The sequence below is a fragment of the Hemicordylus capensis genome, chromosome 17, assembly GCF_027244095.1.
Source record: "Hemicordylus capensis ecotype Gifberg chromosome 17, rHemCap1.1.pri, whole genome shotgun sequence".
Classification (NCBI taxonomy): Eukaryota; Metazoa; Chordata; class Lepidosauria; order Squamata; family Cordylidae; genus Hemicordylus; species Hemicordylus capensis.
Window position 1 is genome coordinate 8,685,534 of NC_069673.1, and position 26,966 is coordinate 8,712,499.

At 48.6% G+C, this 26,966-nt stretch overlaps 1 protein-coding gene across 6 annotated transcripts in view; it reads right to left on the reverse strand.

The window, feature by feature from the left end:
* LOC128339079 (collagen alpha-1(XXVII) chain-like) overlaps positions 1-26,966 on the reverse strand; it is a 285,851-nt gene that overhangs the window by 2,987 nt on the left and 255,898 nt on the right. Inside the window, exons 49-63 of one of the 6 annotated variants that reach the window (XM_053282599.1) lie at positions 25,290-25,343; positions 24,361-24,468; positions 22,601-22,708; positions 18,399-18,506; positions 15,548-15,601; positions 12,945-13,007; positions 11,565-11,618; positions 11,384-11,419; positions 10,018-10,035; positions 7,460-7,495; positions 6,477-6,503; positions 4,725-4,790; positions 4,174-4,342; positions 3,470-3,579; positions 2,222-2,428 (exon numbers count right to left, since the gene is read on the reverse strand). In XM_053282599.1, the coding sequence (XP_053138574.1) occupies positions 2,222-2,428; positions 3,470-3,579; positions 4,174-4,342; positions 4,725-4,790; positions 6,477-6,503; positions 7,460-7,495; positions 10,018-10,035; positions 11,384-11,419; positions 11,565-11,618; positions 12,945-13,007; positions 15,548-15,601; positions 18,399-18,506; positions 22,601-22,708; positions 24,361-24,468; positions 25,290-25,343 (1,218 nt within the window). Of the gene's footprint in view, positions 1-2,221; positions 2,429-3,469; positions 3,580-4,173; positions 4,343-4,724; positions 4,794-6,476; positions 6,504-7,459; positions 7,496-10,017; positions 10,036-11,383; positions 11,420-11,564; positions 11,619-12,944; positions 13,008-15,547; positions 15,602-18,398; positions 18,507-22,600; positions 22,709-24,360; positions 24,469-25,289; positions 25,344-26,966 lie in introns of those variants that run through there. The other 5 variants (XM_053282598.1, XM_053282602.1, XM_053282601.1 and 2 more) reach the window with 5 other exon arrangements.

Sequence of the window (26,966 nt, forward strand, 5' to 3'; positions counted from 1 at the left end):
AACTATTACCACCTTGATGGGTTATTTTGCTGGGCTTCTGTATGTAGTTATTATTCTTGGTCTGTGACTGTAATAAAATATTGATTGACAGGCCCCTGTCCCCAAAGGGCTCATAGTCTAAAAAGCAACCAGCAACAACCACTGCAGGGATGCTGTGCTGGGGATGGATAGGGCCAGTTGCTCTCCGCCTGCTAAATATTAAGAGATTCACCACTTTGTCCAGATAGCACGGTTAGAGGGTTGGGCTGAGACGAGGGTTCAAACCCTCACTCTGCCATGATGCTCACTAGGAGACCTACCTCACTCCACTAGCTTACCTTGCAAGGTTGTTGTGGGGGTAGAATCATACAGCATGTGGTATATGATAATGTACCCATATGTATAGGATAGCTGGTCATGTGGTAGCAAGCATAACTTGTCCCCCTTAGCTAAGCAGGGTCTTGCCCTGGTTACATGTGAGTGGGAGACTTGATGTGTGTGAGCCTTGGAAGATATTCCCCTTAGGCGATGGGGTCACTCTGGGAAGAGCAGAAGGTTCCTAGTTCCCTGCCCGGCAGCATCTCCAAGAGAGGGCTGAGAGAGACTCCTGCCTGCAACTTTGGAGAAGCTGCTGCCAGTCTATGAAGACAATACTGAGCTAGATAGACCAGTGGTCTGACTCGGTATAGGGCAGCTTCCTCTGTTCCTCTTCCACCCTGAACTCCATAGAGCAAGGGAGGGATAACATCAAGAATGGCTCTAGCTTCCGTCTCTCTGCTTGTGAGTTTCTGGCTTTCCACTTTGGGTGTGGGGCCGCTAGACGGACCGTGTGTCTGACTCAGCCAGGCTCATATGTGTGAGTTGATGTCCCAGCGTTTTGCTTTGCTTTGTTTGAACGTTAAAAACGTTAAACTACTAGCAATGAGGGAGGGTTGCTTAACCCTCCCCCTCTCCAGGGCCATCTAAATCCTTTGATTTAGAAGGCCCTAAAGAGCAGCTTATATGAAGCTGCTCTTCATGAAGTTGGGGCAGGGGCGTGATATGTAATACAGACATGAAGACTTGCATTGCTCTCTCCCAGAAGGATTAGCAGGAGCTTGCAAGGGAGGTAACTTAGCGGGAGAACCTAGGGACATAGAAAGCTGCCTTCTACTGAATCAGACCACTGGTCCATCTCACTCAGTATTGAGCTCATGCAACCATAAACTCAATTTCTATGGTGCCAGCGTTACATCCGAACGCTGACACCGCAGTTTTGCCCTCTTGGAACCAGAGTTGAGGGAGGATGCTCCTCCCTCACTCTGGCTGCCAGGGCTGTCCTTCATTCAAGAAGGAAACCCAGGTAGCCAGTTCCAGTGTACCCCTCTAGCAGGGATTCCCAGGTGTGGCTGACTACAACTCTCATAATTCCCAGCCAAAGGCCACTGCAACTGGGGATGCTGGGAGTTGTAGTGAACAGCACCTGGGAATCCCTGTTAGAATCCCTGTTAGAAGGAATGGGGCCAGATCCATCTCCTCTCTGCAGTCAGCGTGACTGCTGAGAGACAGCTTTCGCCTGAAAGCAGAAGGGAGAGGGCAGGGAGGAGGGGTGCGGAACCGTGGGTCCACTGAACCCGCAGTTCGGTGTTACGTCTGAAGGCAGTGAGCTTCTCCAAGGTTACAGGCAGGAGTCTCCCTCAGCCCTATCCTGGAGATGCCAGGGAGGGAATCTGGGACCTTCTGCATAAAAAAGCATGCAGGTGTTCTTCCCAGAGTGGCTCCATCCCCTAAGGGGAATATCTTACAGTGTCCAATATAGTCTCCCATTCAAATGCAAACCAGGGCAGACCCTGCTTAGCGAAGGAGACAGCTCATGCTTGCTACCACAAGACTAGCTCTCCTCCCATGGTGTGGGAGGAAAGGGTTCAGCATCTCCCCTCCCAGCACCACTGCTCCCTTTAAAGGGAGAACAACGAAAAGGGAGATGGCCAATTGCAGCTCTCTCTTGCCGCCTGTCTTGTTTCAGCCCTTGTAGTCAATTCCAATTGTCTGCAATGCACACAGACTGGCTGCAGAGGGCGCTGTTGCATTACAGAAGCGTGCAAAGGGAAAACAGAATAATAACCCATAGAAAGGGAGAAAGTCCCTAAAATGACAGAAAACCGTTCAACGCAGCCCTACCAGTGGGGCCAGAGCCTCCCCCGCCAGCCCTCCCACTCCTCCTCCTGAGGCGCTTAATCAGATAGCTTTGATGTTTCCATACCTTGCAGTCGTTCACCACCACTTCGGGCCTGAGCTGTCCTCCTGCTTCAAACGTCTGCCCATTCCAGGCCTTGAAACGCACAGCTTTCTCCAACGGTCCTTCCTGCCAGACGGGTGTGTTCAGGCAGTGGAAGGTGATGTTCTGAACCACTTCGGAGCTCAGGAGATGAAGGAAATTCATTTGCACTCTTCCGATGTCGAAATCCACCTGGTTCAAGGGAAATGCAAGTCAGCGGGAAGGCTGGAAGGGAGCAGTCTAGCCTTCACCTCCAGGGTGGGCCGAGTAATATGCAGGCATGGTTAGGCGGTTTCCCTTTTGTTTATGTATTATTTTTCCTTTTACATTTCTATCCTACTCTTCCTCCAAGGATCCCAGAGCAGTGCACATGGTTAAGTTTCTCCTCACAACAACCCTGTGAGGTAGGTGAGAGAGAAGTGACCGGTCCAGGGTCACCCAGCAAGTGTCACGGCTGAGCAGGGATTTGAACTCGAGTCTTCCTGGTCCTACTCCAACACGCTCACCACTACACCGCTCTGGTGTACTTTCTCAAACATTGGTTGCATTCACTCTATTTGCACAACGTCTTTAACCACACTTGGGCTGCCCCAATCCCCCAGTTCACCCAAGATGACTAAAAGCCAGCAACTCTTAACCATCTGAAGCGCGACAGCAGCAGATCCTGCACACCATTTTGCAGCCTATACAAGGGAAATCTAGAAATGTCCTTTATCAGCAGTTCCAGGGAGGAACGATCAAGATGGCCTCACCCCGGAACCACTGGCCAAGGACACAGGAGCCTTTCATCTGCTTCTTTAAGCATCTGGCGGGCAACCCACCCAAGTCACACCCTACTGGCATCTCTGGCTGACGACCAGAGATGCAGTTGCAAATTCAGAAGTGCAGGCACTCTCCATGAAAGCTGCCATAGCCACAAACGCACACACACAAACACACACAGACGCGTCCCATGGCCACGCCCATCCCCACGACCACACCCCTCACTTCAATAAATGCAATCATTTGGGGGGTCCTGTTACAAGAAGTTAAGCATCCCGTCGATTCCAGGGAATGTACTCGAATGTGCTTGCTAGGGTGGCTACCCAGGTTGACTGGTGGGCACCCCAAGGGGGCAGAGAGTGGCACCCAGCTTTTCGGCAGGCATGGGGTAGGGAGAGCCTGTCCCCATGCGTATGGGCTTCCCATGGTATCCTCTAGGATATTACACCACTGCTCATCACACCAGCATACCTTCGAGGCAGTGATGGGGTTGAGGCAAGTCTGTCCTCCTTGGGTGAAGTTGCAGGTGACTTGGACACTGTCTGAAGAACAGCCAAGATTCGGGTCAATCCAGTACATGCCTGAGGGAAAGGAGGAACATGGCATGAGAGAGAAGCGGAGAGTGAGGGCTGCCCCACTCAGGGCGTCTGATGCTGTCTCTATCAAGAACTTGCTTGAGTTCACCAGGACCGTGAACTGCAAACTTGAGTTTACTAGGACTGGAGGAGAGCTGGTCTTGTGGTTGCAAGCATGACTTGTCCCCTTAGCTAAGCAGGGTCTGCCCTGGTTTGCATTTGAATGGGAGACTACATGTGTGAGAGCACTGGAAGATATTCCCCGCTCAGGGGATGGGGCCGCTCTGGGAAGAGCGCCTGCACACTTGCATGCAGAAGTTCCCAAGTTCCCTCCCTGGCGGCATCTCCAAGATAGGGCTGAGAGAGATTCCTGCCTGCAACCTTAAAGAAGCCGCTGCCAGTCTGTGTAGACAATCCTGAGCTAGATGGCCCAAAGGTCTGACTCAGTATATGGCAGCTTCCTCTGTTCTGTGTATGTGTTGGCAGATGGGAATGGGGTCTGCACTCGGGATGACCTCAATATGGAGCGCAAAAGCATCACTCCAGTCCCGATGATGCCCTGTATTTGAGGCACGCCCAGGAAGAGGTTTGCCTGCCTACCGTCTTGCATCTTCTGTTCACAGTTCATGAGGTCTCTGCAGATGCGGGCAGGGTTTTCCTTGGTTCCCAGGGGTCTTTTGATGCTCTGGATGAGGGTGCTGAGGTAGTGCAGAGTCTTAAAGATCTCCCCTCCCTGGTCCAGCACTGGAAGGTCTGAATATTGATAACCCTGCCCAGAAGGAAAGAGATGGGGAGGAGAGAGAGAGAATCCATGAACGGATGGATGGAACTCATCAATATACTGTTCTGCAAGCAGTGTTCCCTCTAAGGCATGTACATGCGTATGCTCACACAAACATGGTGTTTCATGTATGCTCAGTTGATTTTAGATCCTGCTCAAGTTGAATCAGGAAAACCCCACTCTGAATGCAGGTGTGCACACACTGCCTTGATACTGCCGCCCAGAACAAAACCCATTCTGCATACAGATGAAAAAAATTAGAGGGGATACTGTCTGCAAGTCCAGTTCATTTCAATGAGGTTTGTGCTGGAAAAGTTCAAATGAGTCTTCCAAAAATAATAATAATGATGATAAGCTGCCTGTGACATACCTCGGATTTGAACACAGTGTTGGAACTCATCACTGCCTGGAAAGCAGCACCAAAGCCATCTTGCTGCTGCTTGAGAGTAGGGGGAAATGTAGAGTTAAGATAGTCTCTTCCTAAGACCCCAGAAACCCAACATTCATTTATTTATTTGGCAAACGTCTTCTTTATTTATTTGGCATACGTCTTCTTTTCATCCCTTATTCTCGACAAATAAAACAAGAACATGGCAGTAAAACTGCAACGATCGCCACACAGTAAACCAGGGTGTTTTCCAGATTACACGCTACCACAGGGGTGAAATGCTTTGACTTGGCAGGATCGTATTCAAAACGATTCCCCGGAACCTCAAACTCCCTGCAACGGGAAAATACAGCTATTTTCATGCAACGGACGTGCAACGTTGTAGCACCGTAACTCAAGGATGAGATCTGAAAGAAGGTGTCAGAAATGTGGTTGGCACCTTGCCGTCAGTGCAGGGGTTGTGGCGTCTCAACACGGGAACTACGGAAGCACACGTAGCAGATCCGTGGTGACACTGTGGTAGGGGTTAATCTGGAAAAGCGCTCGGGACAGAGTAAACAAACTCTTGTTAACTCCCAGTCCTGATTCCAGAGATGTGGGGGGCACCTCGGAAAGGGATTGTTGGTGATGGACACCAACCTGATAGTACTGGGACAGTCAGGAGGTTTTTCTCCCTAGATCCGTGGTCCCCAACTTGGGGGCTGCCAGACGTTGCTGAACTACAACTCCCATCATCCCTGGGGGGTGATGCGAGTTGCAGTTCAGCAACAGTTGGTGCACACACACCCCGGGTTGGGAACCAATGTCCTAGAGCAAGCAGGAAGGAAGGAAGAGCTGGCCTTGCGGTAGCAAGCACAAATTTTTCCCCCTTTGCTAAGCAGGGTCCACCCTGGATAGCAACTGTCCCTCTCCACCCCCAGCACAGCATCCCTCCAGTGGCTGTTGCTGGTGTCTCTCTTACGTTTCTTCTTTAGATTGTGAGTCCTTTGGGGATAGGGAGCCATTTTATTTATACCTAAGTAAACTGCTTTGGGGACGTTTGTTGAAAAGTGGTCTATTTATTTATTTAACATATTTTTATACCACCCAAAACATACGTCCTGGGGCGGTTTACCACAAAGCAAAATAAATGGCAACAGAAAAAGTTAAGATGTTACAACGATTTGAAATGTTTAAAACAATATTTTAAAACAATGTTAAATACTATTAAAGCAGTGTTTAACTAAAAGCATGGGTGAAGATATAAATATTCATCGTATTCATACTCTCCCAGATGTAATGGGTGCAAGCATTTTTCTGTGCTGCTGTTGCATATCGTATTGTTGGATAATGTGCTTAATTGTATTCTTGGAGAATAATAAAATGGTTTTGGCTTTTTATTGTGATTTGCTTTGGGCCCTTTTGGAGATAAGCACAACAGAGGCTTTTAAAATAAACACACGTCCACCCCCCTCATTCCTTGGGAGAATTCCCACCTTGTGGTGAGATTTCCTTGGAACAAAGAAGTCTATAAACTCAACCTTAAGGGTTTTGGTTTCCAAAAAAGGAGATTGATATTGTGCTCTAGACTAGATAACCGTAATGGCTGCATTATAAGGCAATCCTTTAAAAGAAAATTGAAAGTCTGCTAATCTAGACATATATGACATAGCCTCCCACAGTCCACATCTTTTCTTTCAGTGGTCCCCATAAGCATACAAAATTATAAACAGAATAAAGTCTCAGAGAACTTACTAATGTAGCTGGAATTCCCGGTGGACCCTGCAAAACCAAGAGGCAATCAATTGTGCAAAAAAATAAATAAGTATGTCCTTTGGGAGACAGCTGGGTGCAGAGAGGGGAGTATTTATTTCTTCTCCTTGCTAAACGTTTGGAAACCCAACTTCCAAATTCCACTCCAGGGCTACTGAAATCCTGACCTTGGGGTACCCTTTGTAAATCTCTGTAATTCACTCATTTTTGCCTGGACAACTTCATCGTGGTGCTAATTCGATAGCTGCAATTTTGCAGAATTCTGCATCACTTCAACTTCCGTTTGTGTGGGTGGCAGAGAAAGAAGCATGGATGCCCAGGTGGGGGGACATTCTGCACCCGATATGGTTGGAATGAAAGCACCACAACAGAGTACACGTTTGTTAATTCCAATTTGCAGCCCTTCAGGAGTTTTATTTCCCATTTTGTCTCCTACTTCACTAACAACATGCAATTCCCAAAAGTCTTCTGAGACAGCAGGAACACAAGTCTGGTTCTCACTGAGTCAGTGAAGCACTGTTTGGATTATATCACTTCCAAATCCAAGTAGAGGGTTAGGAGCTTGAATGCTGCTCTGATTTTTTTTTTAAAAAAAAGCTGCTCCCTGCACATAGAAAACTAGCATATCAGGGAGAAATCTTTTCTCCTTGACAAGCTAGTTTTCTAAGCAGAGGAAAATTCCTTTTTGTATGCAGGAGCATTCGATCATCTGAGCCCCCACCTGGAGTTGGAAATAGCATAGCTCCAGCATTCCCTGTAACAGGGATTCCCCGGTGTTGTTGACTACAACTCCCAGAATCCCTGGCTGCAATGGCTTTTGTTAGGGGATTCTGGGAGTTGTAGTCAACCACAGCTGGGAATTTTTTGTTAGAGGGAACATGGCACAGCTCCAGAAACAGGTTAACCATTGCACTGAGAGTCAGGCCACAGTGATGTGAGCCTTATTTTTCTTTTTAAATACTTACTGGAGGTCCAGGGGGTCCTTGAGGTCCTGGGGTACCCTGGGGAAGAGAAGGATCAGAGATGATCTAGAAGTGGCCTTTTGACTTATTACATCACATTTGAATAGCAGGGGCATGTGGGACGCAGGCTGGTGAATTTCACCTCTTCCAAGCACACACACTGAGTGTGGTCCTTGTCAAAAGGTTCAGGTGGCCAGCACTGACACAGAGGCGGCTGCAGCTCAGTGGTAGAGTGCCCGCTTTTCACTTGTTCGATCCCCGGCACCTCCAGGTAGGGCTGGGAAAGACCCTTGTGCCCGAACCACTGCCTGTCAGTGGAGATAGTACTGAGCTAGGCAGACCCAAGTTCTGACTTGGGATAATGGAGCAGCTTCATGAGCAAGGAGAATCAAGGACCACCATGCAGAGAAACGAAGGAAGAGGGCTTCTCTGTCGGGATCTAGCTTCTAGGTGGAAGAGCCATGGGCAAATCCTAACCCCCTTCCCCGCACATCCAAGGCGAAAGAGCGGTGGGAGTCGCCACAAGAATGAAGACACCATCAGCCTGGCACCGTTGTCGTTATCTTCCAGGCATCAGGAGAAGTCTGTCCTCCTTATTCGGACTTTTGTTGGGCACTGTAATTTGACTTGCTCTGTGCATGCGTATATATGTCCCCTCTTCTCCCCCTTGTTTTCCCTCCTTGCGTTAACTTTTAATACTGCTCTTACGTGCTCAGTCCTGCTCAGCAATGCTCTGCGTCTGATGTTTTTACGGCTTGGTCTGCTACCCTGTTAAATGCCTTAGATACCAACAATGGAAGGAAGGATAGACCAGAGGTGGCCAACCTGAGGCTCCCCAGCTGCTGTTGGACTACAGGGCCCATCATCCTCAGACACAATTGTGTCAGGGGATGATGGGAGTTGTAGTCCAGCAATAGCTGGAGTTCTCAGGGTGGCCACACCTGAGACAGACAGACAGATGGACAGATAGAAAGACAGATAGCTAGATAGATAGATAGACAGACATAAAGAAAGAAAGAAAGAAAGAAAGAAAGAAAGAAAGAAAGAAAGAAATAAATAAATAAATAAATTAGTTTAGTTAATGGTCTGACAGAAAGACAGACATTAGTTAATGGTCTAATTGATAGACAGACAGACAAGACAAGACATATAGCTAGATAGACAGAGACAGATGTTAGTTAATTAGACAGATAGACAGACAGACGTTAGTCTAGTTAATTGTTTGATAGATAGACATTAGTTGTCTGATAGATACATAGAGAGATAGATAATTAGTTAATTGTCTAAAAGATAGACAGACAGATAGATAAAACACTTAGGCAGAGAGACAGATAATAGTTAATTGTCTAACTGATAGATAGATAGTTGTTAATTAATTGTCTAAAACAGACAGAGAGATAGACAGACAGACAGATGTTACTTAATTGTCTAACAGAAATAGATAGATAGATAGATAGATAGATAGATAGATAGATAGATAGATAGATAGTCAATAAAACAGAGATTCAAACTTGAGTCCCCAAATGCTGTTGGGACTACAACTCCCATAACCCCATCCTTGATTTAAAAAGAACCTCAAAACCCATCTTCTAAAAAAAAGCCTTTTAAACAACTGGCTGTGATCAAGTTGCTGCTTTTAACTGGTTTTTCAATCCTGCCTGCTATTTTATCTTGCCTAATTGCTATTTTATCTGCTGCTGTCTTTTCTTGTATCTTGCATTTCATTGTGATTCTGTTGCCTCACGGTTTCATTGTGGGTTTTTTTCATCGTGGTTTGCTATATTTTATTGTGTTCTCGTAAGCTGTCCCAAGCAGCAGTGTGCTGGAGAGATGGGATATAAATAATTAAAAAAAACCCAAACAAACTATAGAATCCTCAGCCACACTGGGGTGGGGCATGAGGGAGTTTTAGCCCAGCAGCATGGGGGGGGTCGGGACCCAGTTTTGAAAACCCCTGGAATAAAACAATGAGAAAACATCAACAACAACAGAAAGTGTCCAAAATGCGGGGGAAATGGCTTTCTGATGCTCAAACCAACAGTAGAGTTTGAAGCATTCAGAGGAACAACCCAGTGGAGAGGAATCCAACCAGTTTTGTTCTTGCTTTTTTAAAAAACGTCATCTTGACCATGGGCTTTAGATCACCTAGTTTATTCATTCATTGTTTTATTTTATTTTATTTTATTTATATACCGCCCCTCCAAAAATGGCTCAGGGCGGTTCTAGTCTGTCTGTCTAGTTCATCCTGAGTAGGCTTCGTCCCTGCTATGGATACAGCCTTGGCAAAATGTCATGGTATTTTCTTCTACCACCACCCTGATATTTCATTGTATTCATTCTCTCTTTCGTGCATTTGTTTGGCTGGCATTTTGTTCCATCTGATTTCTCTTAGGTGTCTTTCTGCTGTAACCCGGCACCCAAACCGGGTGCTAAGTTTTTGTACATACATCATTTAACATTGCATTTGCCTGACCAAGTGAGCTTTGCAAGCATCTGTTTTCCAAGCTGGCATAGTTCGGATGCAAGCAGCAATTTTGTTCGCAATGCTCCAGAATACTCACCTTTGGGCCTTGTAATCCCTGGAAAAGGGGGAGGGAAAAAAAGTGTGGGTGAAAACCCATAATTCATTGAAGGCTCCTGAGATGTTTTTGAGATGTTAGAAATAACTTTATTTAAATTTGTTCATGGGGTACTCTCAAGGCCCTTGTGGTTTATTGGGGAATGTCAGAATTTCCCGGCATTTCTTTCTTACCGCCTAACATCTTAAAAATTACTGGTAAATGTTCAACATTCACTGAGTTTCTGACATTTACTGCAATACACACATGGACACAATGGCCATATATATATGGCCATTTGAATTCTAAGTAAGAGTGTATCTGTATAGCTGGACTCCATAACGTCTACAAATAGCTGGATTAGCTATTGTTGCTGTTTGAGCTGTATGTATATATATCTCTGGTCAGCAACCATAAATAAACCGAACTGAACTAGTACTGCATGGCGTCAATGTGGTGTAGCTGACAGAGTGCTAAAAGACAGATCAACAATGCGTACTGGGATCTCTAAGATCGAGCCAACAACAAACAATAAGATCAAACAATAATAAAACAACAAACTATACACTAACCATGCAATTAAAAAAAACAACAACATCTTATTCCAGTGTAGTTCTATAATCGAAGACATTTACAATCTAAGACAAAACATGAATGACAGGAAATCATATCAATGAAACTAAATATGTAGCATTGGGGAAATGATATAATCTACAGAAGAGCAGCCCTGCTGGATCAGGCCCAGGGCCCATCTAGCTCAGCATCCTGTTTCCCACAGTGGCCCACCAGATGTCTCTGGGAAGCCCACAGGCAAGAGCTTAGGGCTTGCTCTCTCTCCTGCTGTTGCTCCCCTGCAACTGGTATTGAGAGGTGAACTATAGCCCTCAGACTAGTAGCCCTTGATAGACCTGTCCTCCATGAATCTGTCTAAACCCCTTTTAAAGCCTACAGCCGTGAATCTCTACTATCTTCTGTGGGATCTGTGACCCATCCGGGGAGCCAATTCTGGCCGCAAAGTGGAGTATACATTGCACAACCAACAACACCCCTAACATGTACCACGGCACAATGAACATGTCGGGCAGAGCAGACATTCTGACCAAGACAGCCAATGGATGGACTTGAGTTTTTATGTCGCTCCCCAACTTTCAAATGGAAAGAGTTCACATGGCCAGCATTTTTCCCCACAGCAGGGATTCCCAGATGCTGTTGACTGCCATCATTCCCAGTCAAAGGCCACTGCAGCTGAGGATGATGAGTCTTGTAGTCAACAGCATCTGGGAATCCTGTTACAGGGGAAACTGATGGCCAGTTGTGAGCTATCAAGGCACGACAAGCATCAGCTCCAAGCGAGTCAAATAGCACTCACCGTTTCGCCGCGGCTACCTTTGTCTCCTTTGGGTCCCTGTAATAATTTAAAGAAAAAAAATGTGTTATATCCCAATTCAAAACATTTTGGGCACATCTCAAGGATGGCCTTCTGCTACCAACACCCAGAGTCATGCTTGTATTCTCAACGCTGGTCAGAAGGAGCAAAGAGAGGCACTTACGGGGCTGCCTGTTGGACCCAGAATTCCAAGCGGACCAATCACGCCTTCTTTCCCCTACAGAAAACAGAGCACTGATGAATTTCCAGCACGCCCTATTGCCCAGGTTCATGGACAGTTATTTAAAAATATTATGCACTGCTTTTAAACCAAGTTCTCAAAGTGGTTTGTATAGAAAAGATATGAAGAAATGGATCCCATCCCTAAAGAGCTCACAAAAGACACACCGGCAACAGCCACTGGAGAGATGCTGTGCTGGGGCTGGATAGGGCCAGTTGTTCCCCCTCTGCTATATATAAGAGAGCCACCACTTTAAAAGGTGCCTCTTTGCCCAGTTAGTAGGGGTGATTCCCAAACCATGTGCTCCAAAAGAGCCTGAAGATGGTTTCCTGTCCCAAAGGGACTCACAATCTAAAGAACAAACACAAAAGAGAACACAAACAGCTATGATGAGCTGAAAAAGGGCAGTTGTTCTCTTCCCCGCTATATAAGAGAGCACTTTGCCCAGCATGGGGTAATTCCAAGGATAACGGAATCAGGCATGTTGCCACTTTTCCCAACAACTGTAGCCATAAGCAAATTTTCAAGTTGATACTGTATTGGATATACCCACTGGCAAGAGAACATATCCTACTGTAAGGCCATGCTTTTACAAAACCCAAAAGTATTATAGTGTCGGAAATGTGCTGAATACATTGGTAATAGAATCAGAAACGATGTCCAACCAACCAACATTTATATACCGCTTTTCAACAGAAGTTTCAAAAGCGGTTTACACAGAGAAATAATAAATAAAAATGGCTCCCTGTCCCCAAAGGGCTCACCATCTAAAAAGAAGCATAAGATCGACACCAGCAACAGTCACTGGAGGTCCTGTGCTGGGGGTGGATAGGGCCAGTTACTCTCCCCCTGCTAAATAAAGAGAATCGCCACGTTAAAGCGGGGCCTCTTTGCCCAGTTAGCAGGGGGCAAAATTTCCAGTTTAATTACTGACATATTTTGCAGGGTATGCTGAAACATTTCCATGTCACCAAAATATCTCAGAGAGGACAAGGACAGCCAGATGTCCTCTTCAGTATTCCCTCTAACAGAAAAATCCCAGATGTTGTTGAGTACAACTCCCAGCATCCTCAGCCAAAGCCAACTGCAGCTAGGAATTCTGGGAGCTGCAGTCAACAACATCTGGGATTCCCTCTTACAGGGAACACTGGTCCTTTTCCCATCTAGACAGATATGACTTTTTAAAACTTCATTGGCATGACGAATAATCTGGCATGAATGCTAATATAGATTTCCAGCTCTTGTCACTCACTGCTAGGATCAGTTCACTCCAAAGACAGGTGAGGCAAAGGTGATGACTGGAATGGGATTTCTAAAACTCACCATGAGGCCTTGTGGACCTTTGGGGCCCTGGATTCCTTTGTACCCGAGATCTCCAGGGGGTCCCTGTAGATATAAACAGTCACGGGTGTCAGTTCCAGAAAGAGCACCCCCACTCCAGCCCTACAAAACTCTGTTCCTTGCTGCACTACAGAGCTAGCCCCATCATCATGCAGGAATAAGGTGATCCTCATGGAAAAGCTCCTACAAACAGTGTTGGTTGCCTACTCCTATATATCACCAGACGAGAAGATCCCATTGGGAGAGAGCCTTCAGAAACACATGAATTTATTTACAGGACTTGTGCACGCTTTCTGTGCTCAAATGTTCCCCAAGTGCTGAGTGGCAGAGCATCTGCTTTGCATGTAGAAAGTACCAACTTCAGTCACTGGCAGCTTCTCCAAGAGCTTTTCGAGACAGCAGGCTTTCTGAGAGACTTTACTGTGAGTGGGAAGCCTATCGGAGACTCTGACACTAAAAGTGGATGTTTGTAATCCAGACATATATCGGGTTAGGCTCCAATACGCAGGGAATCGTGCATGGAGTGCTCTCTGATATGTTGCACGGATTTCAGGGTAAATCTGGCCGATATGTGCACATACACTCTCCATTCCAGTGGAGAGGTGAGCTAAAAGCCCTGTCTGGGAATGCTAAAACTCCTGCCTGAAACCCTGGAGAGCCGCTGAGTCAGTGGATGACACCGAATTAGATGAACCAAAGGGATGACTCAGCATAAGCCAATTCATATGTTCACAAACGCACACACACACACGGGTGAAGAAATGCTGGCTCAGTTGATCAGCCAGACAAAATATTTTATCCGTGAGATGCCTCCTCAAGCTATGTTGGTACATTATGCATCACTTTTTCACTCATTAGAGACTAGCAGATTTCCTCAGCCCTGTATGTATGCAAGTACAGTCGTCCCTCACCAATCGCGGGTTTGGGTATCCACAACTGGGAAATTGTGGCAGGTCTCAGATACCTAAGTATCCAGAGTTTGGCAAGATTTTTTAAAAAAATTCTGGGGATTTGGGTGGGATTTCAGGGATCAGGAGGTCATTTCCAAGGGTCCAGGGGGTGATTTCTGGGGCTCCGGGGGGCAGCTTTTCTATTTTAAACTTTTTTCCAGTCTTTTTGCGACCTCGATTCCCCTAACCCCGTTTCCCATTGGTTTTAATGCTTTGTCAATTGCAAATTCAGCAAGTGTGAGGTTTTCCAGGAACGGAACCCTTGTGGTTGGCAAGGGACAGCTGTATGTATGTAGGCGTGTGTATGTGTATTTGTTTACTTACTTATTTAAAGCCTGGGATGTATAAAAGCAGAAGATATAAGCTAAAAACTATGACTGCCAAAGAAATCCCAGTTGATTTAAGTCTGTCTGATTCACCAGTTAAATCTGCCTAAAACTAAAACAGCCTGGGATTTGGAAGAAAATGAAGGGGGCAAGTCCTTTTCAGAAGAGTGCCTCCCCATTGGCACATTTTACAAGCTCTTATATAAAAAAGAATAATTTAAGCCACTGCCAAAATGCACAACTCAAGGCTGGCGTTTCCCCCCAGTCCTACCTGGAGAGATGCTACCTAGGAGCATCAGAAGCTGCCTTCTACCGAGTCAGACCCTGGGTCCATCTTGCTCAGTATTGTCTACCCAGATTGGCAGCAGATTCCTGCCTGCAACCTTGGAGAAGCCGCTGCCAGTCTGGGTAGACAATACTGAGCAAGATGGACCTATGGTCTGACTCAGTATACGGCAGCTTCCTGTGTTCCTATGTTCTCCAAGTTTGCAGGCAGGAGTCTCTCTCGGCCCTATCTTGGAGATGCCAGGGAGGGAAATTGGAACCTTCTTCAGGAAGTTGCTCTTCCCAGAGTGGCCCCAACACCCTAACGGGAGTATCTTCCAGTGCTCACACATGTAGTCTCCCATCCAAATGCAAACCAGGGTGGGCCCAGCTTAGCAAAGGGGACATTTCATGCTTGCTACCACAAGACCAGCTCTCCTCCCTTGGATCTTCTCCATGCAAGGCAGATGCTCCACCACTGAGGTACAGGCCATTCCTTAAAGGGCGCTGCCTTACCCCAAGTCAGACGCTCTAGCTCAGCCTTGTCTACACTGACTAGCAGCAGCTCTCCAAGATTTCAGGCAGGAGTCTCTCCCAGACCTACCCAGAGATGCAGCCAGGGATTGAACCTGGGACCTTCCTCATGCAAGCAGATGCTCCGCCCCATGCGACATTAAATGAGACAAGCATTTTGGAAGCCTCCTCTGCTCCCAATCACCTCCTTTAAGGGGGCTGGGGCCCTGAAGTGTTACAACAGGTGTGCGGTGGGGGACATTTTTCCATGAGCAGCTCCCACACAGCTGGGGTCATGTTTAAATGACCCAATCAGGCAGGAGGCAGCGGATTGCGTAGGGTCTTCCCCAGGGAATCGGCACCTCTCCCTCCGGTGTGACAGCCCCGCTGCCAAGATGGCTTGCTCATGTCCATGGTGACCCCAGATGCGTGGCAGCTGCTCACAGAAACCCGGCTGCACCAACGTTGAAACAGCCCTTCAGCGAACGCACTGGCTTGACTGACAGGTTATTTATACACACAGTGAGCTCACCTTTGGCCCAAACAGTCCAGCGATCCCTGGAAATCCTGATTCACCAAAGTCTCCCTGGAAGTAACATTAAAAAGAGAGGGGGGTTGGTGGTGGAGTAAATGGTTGAGCTCAAACCATTCAGAACGGCAAAACCCGTCATCCATTGACAAGCTTCCAGGGCAAGAACAGAGCATCTACGAGCCAACCCAAGTTTACAGGGTCGAGTTTGGAAAGAGAGTCCAGATATATTTGTGTCTTGGCCCAACAATGTGTTTGCAAACTTGGTAGGGCAGCAGGGAAGGGGACCACATGAAGTATTAGCTGGGCCTATCTCGGGCCGGGGCCAGAGAGATTTGGAGGGACAGACAGCAGTAGGATGCGCGTATCGAAATCCGCATTTCCCCTGCAGTACACGCTATGTAAAGTTTTCATAATCAACCGCTGCTGAAGTCAGTCAATTTCTCGGCCAAATGCACTGCTTTCAGGATCACAATCCAAGGGAGACATGCTGGAATCCATCGATAACAGCTCTGGAAGAAGCTGCCAAAACCTTGACCGGCGAGCCTTCCTGTTTTCAAGTGGGGGCCACTTGGGCAAAAAACCTCCCCCGTGAGAGCCATCTGCCGCCATGCTGACTTCCGTGCAATGCTGCACGCCGCCCTTTAAGAGAAAGCGAGCCCTCTGCAGCTCCATCACCCTCTCGGAGCGCTGGGAAATGTAGCCCTTCCAAGCACGCCTGCCATGGGGCTCTGGGGGGAAAGCACCAAGGATGACAACTCCCAGTGCTCCGTGTGCACCTTCCAAGATGGCCCTGGGGCTTGAGGGGGGACTCCGTTTCCCTCAAAGGAGCCCCGACTGCACTGGTGCGGGGGGACAGGACGCAGCACTGCATGCTGGGAACGGTTGCCTCCGCACAATGCCAGGAGGAGTATTTCCCTTCCGCTGAAACTCCACACAGGCCTAATAAATCAACGACTGGCACTTAGAGTTAATGGGAGCTGCCACGGACTCCTGGGCCTTGCAATGAACCTAGGTCATCCTGCACAGCGTGGCTGCAGCGTCCACTGTGAGCTGGAGCCCTTCAGACAGTAGTAACCGATTCTCTTTCCAGTCACAGAGTGATGATTTTAAAAAAGACTCCTAAGAATTCCCTACTGGATCTCACCGACGGTCCATCTAGTCCGTCTAGGGGGTGCTCAACTTTGGCCATCCTGCAGATCTTGGCCTACAACTCCCATAATCCCTGGCTATTGGCCACTATGTCTGGCGGTTATGCGAGTTGTAGTCCAAAAAAACAGCCGCGGGTGGGCCCAAGTTGAGCAGGCCTGTTTCCCACAGTGACCAACCCGATGCCTCTGGGAGAGTAGGGCATGAAGGCAAGTCCCTCTCCTCAGCCATTGGTATTGAGAGGAGATTGCCTCTGGAGCTGGAATTTCTATATAGCTGCCATGAGCAGCGGCCCCTGCAAGACTACAACTCCCACCATCCCCTGCTAAAGTCCACCACAGCAGAGGGTGATGGGAATTGTAGTCAGAAGCATCTGGGAATCCCTGTTACAGGCAATGCCGGTCGTGACTCACAGCCGCCCACAGACCTATCCTCCATGAATCGCTCCAGTCCTCTTTGAAAGCCTTTCCGGTTTCAGAATCCACCCCCTGCGCCTGGCAGATCTGCACTTGGAAAACGCTCACGAGGCAGAGAGGCCGGGGCCAGAAGAGGGGACGGTGACGACACCACTGCAGCCCGAAAGACATGCTGCGCTCTACATCTGCAAGCCACACTCCTCCATCCCTCGACCTTTGCCCAAGGAACAGGACAGGCTGCTGGAACACTTGAGGGAAAGACGAGAGCCCGGCGACCCTCCGTGAGTCACAGGGCAATGGAAACAGCCTTTTTATGGCCAGTGGACGCTTCAACCTCAGCTGCGCTCCAAGGAAAATTCCAGAGGGGCTTGTTCGGCTTGTCTGCCCATGACTCAAGCGGTGGGGTTTCCCCCCCTCTTGTCGCAAGGCTGTTCCAGAGGCCTAGCATGCCCTGGCCTTCGGAAAGCTCCCCCTGCTGTGTGCATGAGACACGGCTTGGCAAAGCCAGGCCTGCTTGGAACCTCCCAAGTGTGAGTGGCTTTCCATGGATCCCAAAGTGGGAGCAATTAAACACCAGAAATGCAGGTCCAAGCCCGGTTCTCCTAAAGAAAAAGGGAATCCTCAACAGGCACCGCTTACGGGCTGCAAACTGAGAAGTGCGGGGTTCAGTCCAAGAATATTAGCCATCCAATCACTCGGCGATGACTCTACTAACACTTTCCCACTAGAAATGCGCGGCTAACCAGAGAAGGAGGAGGAGGAGGAGGAGGAAAGAGGAAATTTTCCATGTGACAGCGGGGAAAAGTACATCTGCAGCTTTGGACGCCTTTGCCAGTTCACTCGGTGGAATATACACAAGTAAAAGAATTCTGCTGGGACCACTGTTTCCCCTCACCAACAAAGCTGAAGTGTAGGCCAACTTCCTAGGTCTCTAGCATCTAGGTAAACAGGTGCTAAGCCTGTAATAATAATAAATAATCATGCAGAAGAGGACAATCATTTCAAGCAGCGGAGTTTAGAGCCTTCCAAAATGGAACGCTAGTCACGTTACCATCCACATCAGCGTGGAGAGAGTGGAAGCCTGCCTAATCTCTTTAGCAAAGGAGTTTCACAGCTGTGTTGCCACCACTGAGAAGGCCCTGGCATTGTATACAAAGGCACACACGGAACGCGCAACAGCGCTATACAAATATTTATTTTTACCACCAACACTGCTCCTCCTCCATCTCCATCATCCTTTTTCTTCCCTCAACAAACAGAATCTTAACCGAAACGGTCCATCCACTTACCGGCTGCCCCTTAGATCCTGGTTCACCAAGGCTTCCTGGGGGCCCCATTCCACCTTGGGACCCCCGTTTCCCCGTCAGTCCAGCCTGCCCAGCTAATCCTCTTTCTCCCTGGAAATAACCAAAAAGAGGGCGTCGTCACCATGCAACGGAAAACGCTACACAACTTGGCGACCCTTCACTGCAGCCACTGAAGAGGTGGTCGGGGTTCCGTTTGAGGGATGGAGCAGTAAATGGGACACCATGAAGCAGGCACCTGGGCAGAGGAGGGGGGGGAACATGTGATGCTGGAATGCTCCATGTGAGTTGCTGAAAGGTTCCTGCCGGCTTGCACCTGGCGGCTACGGGTTTCACGTGGCATCAAACACAAGACCAGTGCAAAAGATTGTGCCTCCTCCCACCTCAAACCATCCCCCTCCACTTGCAAAACAATAGCAAGACAACTGAGGTTTCCGTTAGCCCTAACTTTAGAGTCAACACGGATGCTTAGATATTGGAGGCTAGAGGCCACTCTTGAAGGTGGAACAACAGAAATGGGGAGAGTACATCTGGCCCCTGGGGGTGTTCACTTTCATGGAAGTTTTTCACACCCGGCTTTTAGTTTGCATTTCCTCCGGAATGGAGATGTGCATTCAGATACCGGCCAGATTTACCCCAAAGTCCCTGAGAGCTATCAGGGAGCACTTCACACACAATTCGGTTTTTCATCATGCATTAGAGTGTACAGGTAAAGTGTGCCGTCAAGTCGATTTTGACTCCTGGCGCCCACAGAGCCCTGTGATTTTCTGTGGTAGAATACAGGAGGGGTTGACCATGGCCTCCTCCAGCACAGTATGAGATGATGCCTTTTAGCATCTTCCTATATCACTGCTGCCCGATATAGTAGAAGCGGGGATTTGAACCATCAAACTTCTGCTTATTATTATTATTATTATTGTTGTTATTTATTTGAGTTCTATACCGTCTTTCCAAAAATGGCTCAGGGCAGTTTACACAGAGAAACAGTAAACAAATAAGATGGATCTCTGTCCCCAAAGGGCTCAAAATCTAAAAGAAACATAAAAGAGACACCAGCAACAGTCACTGGAGGGATGCTGTGCTGGGGGTGGATAGGGCCAGTTACTCTCCCCCTGCTAAATAAAAGAGAATCACCATGTTAAAGGGTGCTTCTTTGCCAAGTTAGCAGGGGTTAGTCAAGCATTTCCCCGCTGCGCCACATAACGTGACTGGTCTTGTGGTAGCAAGCATGACTTGTCCCCTTAGCTAAGCAGGGTCTGCCCGGGTTGCATCTGAATGGGAGACTTGATGTGTGGGCACTGCAAGATATTCCCCTCAGGGGATGGAGGGAAGAGCATCTAGGTCCCAAGTTCCCTCCCTGGCAGCATCTCCAAGGTAGGGCTGAGAGAGAGACTCCTGCCTGCAACCTTGGAGAAGCCGCTGCCAGTCTGTGTAGACAATACTGAGCAAGATGGACCAAAGGTCTGACTCAGTATAGGGCAGCTTCCTGTGTTCCTATGACACATTCTCCCCTCCAGCGATCCCTCTAAGGCATGCACGTGTGCGCGCCCTCACACATTTTTTAATGCCCGCTCAGTTAATTTTCGATCCCGCTCAGGCTGAATCTGGAAGGTCCCCCTCTGAATGCATGTGCTTCGATACTGCTGATCAGAACAAAACTCATTCTGCACACAAATGGAAACAGTCAAAGAGCACACTGCCCCCCTTCCCTGTCAGAGATTTAATTTTTAGAGAGCGGGGAGAGGAAAGCCTGAAGACCGGCAAATCTAACACAATGCATTCTTTGCCACCTCTTTTAATATTAGCGACTATCCCTGGCAGGTGGAGGCATTTGCAGCACTTGTGGTTGTCACTGCACATCCAAGGCTCTTGTATCACCATTGACGGTCAGCCTGTCATTCTCACCGTAGTCATTAGGGGGCAGCGGCTGACAACAGAATGGCCCCCTGTTACAGTAAAGTAAAGTTCTGCCCTCGAGTCGGTGTCGACTTGACTCGTGGTGACCACAGAGCCTTGTGGTTGTCTTTGGTAGAATACAGGAGGGCTTTCCCATTGCCATCTTGCAGACAGTGTGAGAAGATACCTTTCAGCACCTTCCTATATTGCTGCTGCCCGATAGAGGGGTTTTCCATAGTCTGGGAAAGATACCAGGATTCAAACCAGCAACCTCTTGCTCCCTAGGCAAGTTACTTCCCCACTGTGCCATTAGGTGGCTACTTAACCAAAGGAGAATTGAATCCATCTCCAAGGGCCCCCATCCTCCCAATCACCAGCCTGTTTGCAATCTCTCCCAATCCTGAAAGGAAGGAAGGAAGGAAGGAAGGAAGGAAGGAAGGAAGGAAGGAAGGAAGGAAGGAAGGAAGGAAGGAAGGAAGGAAAGCAGCCTATTTATCACAGAGCCCACATTCGGGCTGCAAACTTCAGAACCACTCACTCCCAGGACATGCCTTCTCAGAGTTGTGGCTGTCAGGGAGAAAGGCCTGGAGATGGGTGACTTCTCACCCCAACTCCCTGGGGAGGAGCTAAAAAATAACTGGAAACAGCTCTGCTGATTTTTCAAGCCTGTCCAAATTCAGAAGTCAAGTCCCAGGGCATGGTCTGAAGGCACATGGCACAGCAACCTTGCTGCCGCAAAAACAGGTCTGAGTCTGGACAGAGGCTGGATGGGAGGACAACTGGAAACCCTTCCGTGCACCACCCTGAGCTCCGTGAAAGAAAGAAGGCAGGATATCAGTGGAACAAAATGGTAGCCCTTGCAACCTCTCTAGGGCTGCAACCTATATTCAACTAATCCACAAACAGCCTTTTGGTTGAAAAAAAAAAAGATGATCATTTTTAAGGTGAGGACTTGCCAAAACTGCAAGTGGAAGGCATCATCTTAGAAGAGGCGTTCTTTGTTCTCTCACTTACAGGAGAGAATGCCTCTCCTTAGATGGGGGTCTGCTGTGACACATAGGCATCGTATGCAAATGCAACATGGAAACATAGGAGTCTGCCTTGTAGCACATCAGACCCTTGGGTCATCTAGCTCTGTTGTCTACACTGACTGGCAGCAGCTTCCTTCTGTAAGCCTTCAGGCAGGAGTCTTTCCCAGCCCTACCTGGAGATGCTGCCAGGGATTGAACCTGGGGCCTTCTGCATGCAAAATATGTGCGCTCTTCACTGAGTCCATCAAACTTTCCCAAACAAAGCATGCGTTTTCCCTTCAGAAATACTGCATTTATCAGTATGCAGATTTAGTCAATTAATTAGCCAATCCATTGACTCATTTTTAATCCACTAAGATGTTGTGTTTTTGTTTTTTTAAAAAAATTGACTGGCAGCTTGAATAATACCTGCAGGTTTCAGAATTGCCATGTTTTTTGGTACTGTGTTTTGATTTGTCATTGTTTAAAGAACATAAGAGGTAGCCTTGCTGGATTACACCAAAGGCTCCCTAGTCCACCTTCCTGTTCCTGGTCCCCTAGGAAATATCCTGTTCCAGATGCCTCCTAGAAGTCCAAAAGCAGGGTGGGAAAGCAACAAGTCCCTCCCCTGCATATGGTATTCAGAGGCATACTGCCCCTGGATATGGAGGAATCATTATAGCCCAGGGCTGCTCAACTTTGCCCACCCCAGCTGTTTCTGGACTACAGTTCCCCTTTTCCTAAGCCGCAATGGCCAACAGTCAGGGGATTATGGGAGCTGCAAGTTTCTTCCCTAGCAGCATCTCCAAGATAGGGCTGAGAGAGACTCCTGCCTGCATCCTTGGAGAAGCTGCTGCCAGTCTGGGTAGACAATCCTGAGCTAGATGGACCAATAGTCTGACTCAGTATACGGCAGCTTCCTATGTCCCTCACATCTGCAGGAGGGCCAGATTTGTGCAGCCCCGAATAGCCGTCTTAAAAGTGGAGCCCCCACATGCTTATTCTCACGGGCTTGCCACGGATCCCACATCCACACCAGGAAGCGTGGGAACAGCCCTCTTCCAAAAAGGTGACGCTTGGGCAAGAGCAGGTTTTGGGTCTGGGACCCCAATGCTGTCCACTGCCCTTCCAATCAAGCGGCCTTTCCAAGAGCAACGCCGTCTTGAAGCGTATCAAAGGGAGACGCCCTGGCCTTCTCCGCGGGGCTCTGGCCGCCTTCCAATTCCTGCGGTTTTACAAGGGTCACAAGCCTCTGCCTTGCAGCCAAGAGGCAACACTGACCTTGAATCCTGGGGGGCCCTGAGCTCCTGGGAGACCCGCGACACCGCTGTTCCCTCTCTTTCCAGACATCCCCGGCGTGCCTTCCTCCCCGTCGTCGCCTTGTTCTCCCTAGAGGGAAAGAGGGAGGAAGAGGAAGACACTTTCACTCCGCGTCCGTGCCGGGAAAGAAAGAGGTAACAGAGCTGGGACAGTAGCAGGGTGGGGTCAGTTGTTGCAAGCCACACCGCATGGCTGACATTCCGTGCTTCACGTAACGGGTCGGAGAGCATCGTCCCTCTTGGCACGCCCCATCGTCCCTCTTGGCACGCCCCGGTCACCAACAGCCAATCACAGGAGAGAGGGTGGGGGATGCAATGACGTCATGTTCCACGACACGCTTCCCGGAGTCGTGAGAAAGCGGTAGGGAGCGGCAATAACAAATCCCTGTTTCCTTTTAGTCGATGCAGAACGCTGCTTCTACATTTCCATAAAATGAATTGCGTTTTGGGGAACATGAAGAGGTGAAGAAGAGCAGCTTGACGGACCACGGGGGCACCCCGGGCGAGTCAAAATATTGCAGAGGAGGGCAGCTACTTAGAGGCGCTGCTTATTTAACTTAATTATATTCGTTTATTTATTATATTTGTGTTCTGGCCCCAAACTTCCCTCTCTGGACGGTTTACAGCAACAGAAATCAAAACCGCAAAACCATTTCAAACCACAAGTCTAGTTTAAAAGTGTGGGTGAATAAATGTGCCTTGAGAGACTTTTAAAAAGTGGTCAGAGATGGGGAGGCTCTTATTTCAGCAGGGAGTGCATTTCAGAGTCTCGGGGCAGCAACAGAGAAGGACCGTCCCTGCGTAGGCACCAGACGAGCTGGTGGCAACTGCAGATGAATCTCTCCAGACGACCTCAAAAGGCGGTGGGGCACATAGTGAAGTTGTGCCGTCGAGTCGTTGTCAGCTCCTGGCGCCCACAGAGCCCTGTGGTTGTCTTTGGTAGAATGCAGGAGGGGTTGACCATTGCCTCCTCCCGCGCAGTATGAGATGATGCCTTTCAGCACCTTCCTGTATCACTGCTGCCCGACAGAGGTGTTTCCCATAATCTGGGAGATATACCAGCGGGGATTTGAACCAACAGCCTCCTGCTTTCTAGGTAAGTTTCTTCCCCACGGCACCATTAAGTGGCTATAGTAATATTGTTGCTATATTAATAACACTATATTAATAATATTAGCACAACGGTAATAAAGTATCTAAAATTTTCTAGGCATTTGTAGAAAGATGAAAGAACAGCTTTAGGTACTTTTACTATAACACAGGCTTACAATTATTAATAACAATAATGACTGGCATGCAGACCAAATTACTTAACAATACTACTACTACGATGGTTATTTATATACTGCTCTTCAGCCAAAGTTCTCAAAGCAGTTTACATAGAAAAATATGTAAGGCCTCACAATCTAAAAAGAAACAGTAGGTATATACTAGCAGCAGCCACTGGAGGGTTGCTGTGCTGGGGTTGGATAGGGCCAGTTGCTCTCCTCCTGCTAAATATAAGAGAACCACCACTTTAAAAGGTGTCTCTTTGCTCAGTTAGCAGTCAGAAGTCACTCTAAAGAACTACGTAATTTAGTCTGCTTGTCGGCCAATATATTAATTAGCTTTATAACGCAGGTTTACAGTTGATTAGACATGATACAAAATGTGGAAGGGGGAAGGAAGGAAGGAAGGAGGAAACCAGCAGATACCAGCTGCCCTGTGAACTCCCAGACTTACCTTTTGCCCAGCACTGCCGTCTTTCCCAGGTAACCCGTCAACTCCAGGGGCTCCCTCTTGGCCCTGCCTTCCAACCACTCCTCTAGGACCTGGCAACCCAACAAGACCCTAAGAACATAAAGGCATTTGTGACTGAAGATCTCGAACACTGGAGAGACGAAAGGAGCTGTATGGGAACATATGATCTATGCTCATACTTCTGCTGAATCAGGGCATTGGTACATCTAGCTCAGTCTTGTCTACACTGCCTGGCGGCATCCCTCCACGGTTCCAGGTAGGCCACTTTTCTAGTCCCAAAACTGAGTACTGAAGGTGAGTCCTTCTGCTTGCAACGCAGGTGCTCCACCGCGAAGTAGGGATGTGCAAAAGATTCAACCCAATCAGTTTGAATGTGAATAAAAATCTAATAGATTTGACCTGAAACTGCTCGCACAGGATGAGGTTCGTTTGAATCGATTCAAACTCGTCTGAACTTGAACCGAATTCGAGTGAATTCGATTCAACTTCAGGCAAATTCGAATCGATTTGAACAAATTCCATTCTGTGCAAGGAGTTTCAAGTTGAATTGATTGGGTCAATTTTTTTCCACATTCTTATCACTAAACTACAGACTTTCCCTGTAACACATCCACTGTCTGGCCATGACCCCACTCCCAGGTGGCTCATGGCCAACCAAAAGTTGATAAGTGGAATTTCTAAGCTTGCATGTTTAGTCCGGAGAGAACCTGCTACAAGGGCCAACTGAGGCACAAAAGAACCGAAGAGACTGTTTCCTCCTCCATGGGGAAAGCTTGATGGTTAAAGAATAAAGACAGGGAGGAGACTTACATCTCCATCCACGAGCCTCTGCTCATGCATATCTCCCATTTACAGTGACATCAATTAGGATTATTGTTATTTTTAAGAACCATGCATGAATAGTCACTTACTGGTGAGCCTCTGCTGCCTGTGACGCCCCGAAGTCCTTGCTTTCCTTTTTGACCCTTGAAAGGAAAAGGGGAAAAGTCAGTCTGATATCACTGCAATCTAGGAGCCTTCCAATGGAAGCGCCATCCCACGGTGGAAGTGACTGGAAGATCAAGTAACCTTATTATACCCCCCAGCAGGACCTTGCATGCATCAGCACTCCTCAAATACAGCACTCCTCAAATACACACAAACACCCCCTCCCATGTAATAAAATCAGGGCACTGCCCCTATCTGGAATTCCCCACAATAATGATTACAATAAGCTGCAGTATCTAGAGTTTCAGTCCATGAGACAAAACCTGTTGGAGAATAGGCACATAGGGAGCTGCCTTCTACCGAGTCTGAGCTTTGGTCCACCTAGCTCAGTCTTGTCTTCACAGGCCAGCAGCGGCTTCTCCCAGGTTGCAGGCAGGAGTCTCTCCCAGCCCTCTCTTGGAGATGCTGCCAGGGAGGGAACTTGGAACTTCCTGCATGCAAGCAGGCCTCATCTTCTGATGGGAATCCCTTACCGTGCTCACACATGTAGTCTCCCATCCAAATACAAACCAGGGCAGACCCTGCTTAGCAAAAGGGCCAATTCATGCTTGCTGCCACAAGGCCAGCTCTCCTCCCTTAGAACGTTGTCTGATGCTCAAAAAGTGTGGAGGCGGGGGGCTGAGAGGGAGAGATGGGGCCAGGGGCATAGCCAGGGGAGAGGGGGGGCCTGTGTTCACCCCTCTCCCTGGCGGCCCCTCAGAGTGAGGGAGATCATGAAGAAAACAGGGACAAGTGGAGCTGGTGGGGGGGGCCCCTCTGGAGATTGGGGGGCTGGGTCCTTTGAACCCAGTTGCTCAATTATAGCTGCGCCCCTGGACGGTGCTACAGTGCAAGGCAGGCCCTCTCTCCCCCTTTCCACTCGCCTCCCCTCTGGCCGCCGGCTTTTCTGAGTTTGGCCGGAGAACAACCCTTCCCTGTGCCAGGAAGGAGCCGGCCAGGGGAGCAAGGGGGTGGTCATGGCCCCAGCTTCCAATAAACGGAGTCCCTGATGCTTCAAAGCGGAACCGGGAAGCAGCTGGAGGTCACAGAGGATTCCACCCACATTTTGGCTGGGACGGGACCAAAAGTCGTTTGTTCTGGCCAAGGGAGGGAAGGGCGAGAGGGGCAAAGCCATCCGCCAGAGGTGAGGGCCGAGAAGTGGGGACGTGTACGGATCCAAGAGGGAGAGGAGAAGAGGGTGGGTGGTGGTGGCGTTTGCGTTTTTGCACGGGAGTAATTATCCAGGTACAACACTGAGAGAGAACGAGAGAGGCCCTGCTTAGCATCGGAGGATCCCATGGTGGCTGCCTCTCTCGCCTCCTGGGTTGCTTGTAACCCCCTGGGGGAAGAAGAGCCCCTGTGATCTGGCACAGCCCTTTTGCAGGAGCAGCCCTGAGCTGGGCACGGAGAAGGCAGGACCAGCCCCAGCCCGAGAGACATACACCTTGTCACACCAGACTAGATCTGGAGTGAGCCGCATAACTGGAGTCCCCCCCGGAAACTCCCTCCGGGACTGATCCCCCTGCAGCGGCAGCACCCCCAGAACCAGAGCCCACTGCACAGTCAGCCTCTCCCCACCACCACGCCCCCCAATATCTGCATGCTGGCACCAGCAACCGCCT